Source organism: Egretta garzetta, unplaced genomic scaffold (assembly GCF_000687185.1).
Source record: "Egretta garzetta isolate BGI_Z169 unplaced genomic scaffold, ASM68718v1 scaffold17, whole genome shotgun sequence".
Lineage (NCBI taxonomy): Eukaryota > Metazoa > Chordata > Aves > Pelecaniformes > Ardeidae > Egretta > Egretta garzetta.
The window spans coordinates 531,064-536,124 of record NW_009260136.1 but is presented as its reverse complement, the minus strand read 5'-3'; the positions used below and the strand labels follow the sequence as shown (position 1 = coordinate 536,124).

The following is a 5,061-nucleotide window of genomic DNA, read 5'->3' as shown; positions in this document are numbered from 1 at the left end:
AAAAAAAAGACACCAACCTTATCGGAGGTTTTGAAATTGCAGAAAAGACACAAAATTACAAATAATCCTTACAAAATGTTATGAAAGGAATTGAATGTTTTGGTTCATGGAAACTTTTATAGCTGGACTTAGGGCAATTACTAAATTCCAAGGGTTTTAAGATCGATAGTCCCTCTAAATTATAAGTATTTCCAGCTTTCTTCTTAACAAGGTACATGGATGCAACATAGATTAACTTTGAATTGATCCTGAATAATCCAACTTTCTTTATAGGAAAGCAAACCATGGGGTTTCCAGTTTATAACTATAAGGACCGCTCAGATAACAAGCTGTACCACCTCCACACTCCCCAGAGCCCTCTGGTGCGGCCCAGCATGTATGACTATTATGGTATGGACAGCTATCCGATCGGCACCAATTCAATTGTGGCTGTCATCTCCTACAGTGGCTATGACATGGAAGATGCAATGGTAAGCCAACAAAAGGAGAAATCCTGCTGGAATTTGGTGTGGGAGACTGGGAAGAAGGATGGTACCCAGCTGAGAAGAGCCCGTTTTCTGCTTCTGCTAGTCCACAGGCTCTGTTAAGGCAGATACAGGAGCACAGTGGTTAAGCGTTGTTACTGCAGGTAATGCTGGAAGTACCAAGAGTAGAGCGGAGCTCCCTTGTGCCAAGTAGTGGGCTTCCAGCATTGAAAAATACTGGGGTTACAGGAGGTTTGGGCCTTTTGGAACAGTGACTTGCTGGGAGGCTTTGTTTAGGAAAGCAATGTTGAAAAGGTAAGCGTCAGATCAGAATGGGAAAGCTTTCTTTGCTAAAGTTACTAGCAAGTCTTTAACAGGACTTTGTTTCTTCTTTTTAGATTGTGAACAAATCTTCCTGGCAGAGAGGGTTTGCCTATGGAAGTGTTATCAAGATGGAGAGCATTGACCTTTCCCTTAAAGCCAGCAGGGCAGGCGATAATTTAGTATTTGGCATCAGGCCCGGCGATCCAAATGTTACGGAGAAGTTGGATGCCGATGGCTTGCCTTTTGTTGGCTCTATCCTACAGCCTGGGGACCCCTTTTACAGCTTCATGAACCTCAGCACAGGGGAGACCTTCACTGTGTATTACCCGTAAGTACAACTTGTCCCTCCTGGCTCCACACACCCAGTAGTGAGCAGTCTGAGAGCAGTTGGCCCTGATGAGCTGCAGTATCTTTTTCTCCAGGTGTTCCCTTTTCTCTTCATGTGGTAGTGTCCATGTCTTGACACAGAGAGCATGAAGTTCATGTTGTAGGCGACTCCCATGTCCGTATCACAGCTTTTGTCTCAGCCAGTGTATGCTGCAGAGCCTGACTTGTTCCAGGAGGAGAATCTGAGACTGGTAAAAAGAAAAGAGCTTGCAGAAATGTTTTGCTGTCTCCTGAGGATCGTTCCTCTGACCGTCCCCTGCAGTTGTTTTCTGTAGTTTTTTTGTTAATTGACTCACATAAAGCGTTCTGTCTAAAAAAAAAAAAAAAAAAAAAAAAAAAAAAAAAAAAACCAAAGAAACACCAAACAGAAAACCAAAACAAAGTGCCTGGTTCCAGAGACTTGCCCAAAAACCTTGTAACAAAGCTGTTCCAGGATTAAGGGTTGAAAGAGCATTTTTATTAACATTGCTAGAATATTAAAATCTGTCAACTACACCCCTCACTCTCCCTGGAACATTTCAGGGATGAGTTTTGTAAGACTTTTGAACTTCAGTTGAAAGAAGGCTGCTGAGGCTTTCATTAAAATCCTCTTAATTCTTTCAGAAAAGGGAAGCAAAAACATTGGAAAAAAAATACATATTTAAATGCATCTTGCACTCCCAGTTGTCTGTACAGCTCCAGGCCTTACCTGTGTCTCTCTACAGCATTGATAGAGTGAGAACAATGCTGTGTAGTTGTTCGCATTGTGAAGGCTAATTAGTTTGAGAAGCACTTGGGTAACACGGTAACTGGGCATTACTGGGAAAGCTATTGTTTATTACTCTATAACAGATGGTGCCTTAGCTGCACTGGGGAGACTGCTGTGGACTCGTAGAATTAGTCATCCTGGTCGTAGAGCCAGGGCTAACAGATTCAGCACGTGGTAGTGGGCATCTGTAAGCTCAGCCTTGTCCTTGCACTTGTGGAGCCCTCTTTGGCTCTCACACTGTGCTCCTGCTCCCCAGCTCTCTCCTGCCAGCTTCCTTATCCAGAGAGCCATTTTACCTGTGTACCATTCAGCTTTTGTTCGTTCTTGGTCCAGGTCAGATAATTATTTAGGTTCCTACAGAGAGATGAGGTTCCCAGCTCTCACTGTTGGCTCCTGCCCCCAGTTTGTCCCAGAGATGTGGGGCCCTTAAGAGGGAGTTCTCCCTACTGTCCTAAGTGGGACAGTATGCTGCTAGATCTTATGTGTGGCTTGGAAGAGAAGGAAGACACAGGCTTTGAATTCAAAAGCTTGAACAAGCTTTGAAGAGGCTTATGAAGCACAGTTTTGGGGGGGGGGGGGGGGGGGGGCGTGGTGCGTTGGTTGTTTTGGGGTTTTTTTGTGATGACCTGTACCCTGGTTGCATCAGAAACTAAACTTAGGTACGGGCCTTCCACAAACATGCTGTTCACTGGGACTTCACGAGAGAAGAAAAAAAGTAACCTTGTCTTAACATGGGAGAAAATATGTTTATCCCTTAGCTGTTGTCTCCAAAATGAGTGGAGAGTTTGGGCTGAAAGCTCTGTGACAGCAGTTAAACCTGCAGGAGACACCTAGCATGTGGAACAACAGGCTGAGGGTTCATCTGGAGAAGCAGCACACCCCTGAAAGAGGCACTGGTTGGAAAATCCCTCTCAGCTCACACCATGCCTTCCCTTTCTGCTCTGACTTTTTCTCTCTGCTCTGCATGGAACCTGGTTCTTTATTTTAGTATCCCACCAAGATGGTGTGAATTTATTGAGGGTAGAGAGGGACTGCTGCCTCGACACAAAACAGATGGCACTGGGATGCAGTTTCTCAGATAAAGCACAATACAGATGAACCAGGTTTAAATTATCTTTATTTTAAATCCATGGCTGGCACATTACCCAACCACCTGAAATTTGTAGCTGTGCTTCCAGTATTAGAAAAAGCAAATGAATGGCACTTGTGTGATGCCGTTTTATTGCTTCCTTGCCCTAATTCTTACGCAGTCTGATTTCCCTCGCTGCTTAGTAGTACTTTTCAAGAATGGTGGTGTTGCCCAGCTGTCCCAAAGTGTTTTATGAGACTCATGGAGTGGTTTGGGTGGTTTTTTTCCCTTCATTTCCCTTTCCTAGCTAAAAATCATTAGCATACCTGACACCTTTGCTGTGACTGTTTTTCCACCTACACAGGAATAAGGAAGTCGGTATTGTAGACAACGTCAGGTTATGCAGTAATGACCGCGGCACTGGGAAATTCAAGAAGGCTTGCATCACTGTGAGGGTTCCCCGAAATCCAACTGTCGGAGACAAATTTGCCAGCCGTCATGGACAGAAAGGTATCCTGAGCCAGCTCTGGCCAGTTGAGGATATGCCATTCACAGAGAACGGGATGGTTCCAGACATCCTCTTCAACCCTCACGGCTTTCCCTCCCGTATGACCATTGGGATGTTAATCGAGAGCATGGCAGGGAAGTCGGCAGCGCTGCATGGTGTCTCCTATGATGCCACTCCCTTCACCTTCACAGAGAAGAACTCCGCTTTGAAATACTTTGGTGAGACTTTAGTGAGTGCAGGTTATAACTACTTTGGGACAGAAAAGATGTACAGCGGCATCAGCGGCCTGGAGCTGGAGGCAGAGATCTTTGTGGGAGTGGTGTACTATCAGCGCCTGCGCCACATGGTCTCGGACAAGTTCCAGGTGAGGACAACGGGGCCCCGAGACGCTGTCACCAACCAGCCCGTCAAGGGAAGGAATGTGGAAGGTGGGATTCGCTTCGGCGAGATGGAGCGTGACGCTTTGCTGGCTCACGGCACGTCTTTCTTGCTGCAAGACCGCCTCTTCAACTGCTCCGATGGCTCTGTAGCCTATGTCTGCATGAGCTGCGGCAGCATGACATCCCCTGTGCTGGAGAAACCGCCACACTCCTCCTCTGTGACAAGCAACAGGAGGTACTCCTGCTCTGTCTGCAGCGAGGTGGACACGATCGAGGTTGTCCCTGTGCCCCATGTCTTCCGTTACTTTGTGGCAGAGCTGGCAGCCATGAACATAAAAACAAAGCTCAACCTGGAGTAGCTCTGTCCTCAGGCACAGCGATGCTGCTGCTGGGAGGAAGGAAGCACGTGTCAGTCCTGCCTTTGCCCCCTGCGGGTTTCAACTGTTACGTCAGTTCTCAGGTTCTTCAAACGTTTGCAAGATTAAGTTGATGTTTATATTGAGACAGGGGCAATCATCAAGCTGTATGGTGAGGAAACGCAGCTCTGTTGAAGTTCATTTGCACTTCCTAAAGGATCAGTAGTTACTGAGATGTGGCGCATGGAAATCAAGCAATACCACTGCTCCCACCAGGCTGCTGGGCTGAGGGCGGTGGGGGTTCTTCATTTTCCGAGCACTGGCTGCAGCTGCAAAGATTAAGAGGTCATAAAACAGCATGAAGTGAATGCTGGAAATGATGGAAAAGAGAGAGATCCATTTTGTTTTTTGAAGAAAAATCCTTGCAAAACGTATGCCTTAATGATGGGTACGTGTTAAAGTGATTGGATGTGTTTTGTTTTGCTTTATTTCAATACATACGCCTTGAAACTCAGGAAGAAGGCACAAAGTTCTACTGCATGAAACTGCAGCCTTGACCAGAAGAGACCAAGGTGGCTGGGCCAGGCCTGTCCTGGGAGTGTTTGGTGTCGCTGAGCCCAGCACCAGTCCTGGTGCGGGACCACAGTGGTGGTTTTTGGGGGTTTTTTTTGGTGTGTTGGTTTCCAGCTGAAGAAGCAGCAAGCAGAGGGCTTTCTAGCCTGGTGCCCACCCTGGATCTTGGCCTTCGTGCAGCGCTGTGAAGCACAGACAGCGTGGGACGGGAGCTCGCCGTGTCCCCACCACCGCGCCGGAGCCCGCTCCCCA

At 47.0% G+C, this 5,061-nt stretch overlaps 1 protein-coding gene across 1 annotated transcript in view; it reads left to right on the top strand.

The window, feature by feature from the left end:
* POLR1B (RNA polymerase I subunit B) overlaps positions 1-4,889 on the top strand; it is a 17,771-nt gene extending 12,882 nt beyond the window's left edge. The window contains exons 11-13 of the mRNA XM_009641650.2: positions 274-470; positions 863-1,116; positions 3,357-4,889. Of these exons, the coding sequence (XP_009639945.1) occupies positions 274-470; positions 863-1,116; positions 3,357-4,239 (1,334 nt within the window). The 3' untranslated portion in view covers positions 4,240-4,889. The remainder of the gene's footprint in view (positions 1-273; positions 471-862; positions 1,117-3,356) is intronic.
* The last annotated feature ends 172 nt before the right edge of the window (positions 4,890-5,061 follow it).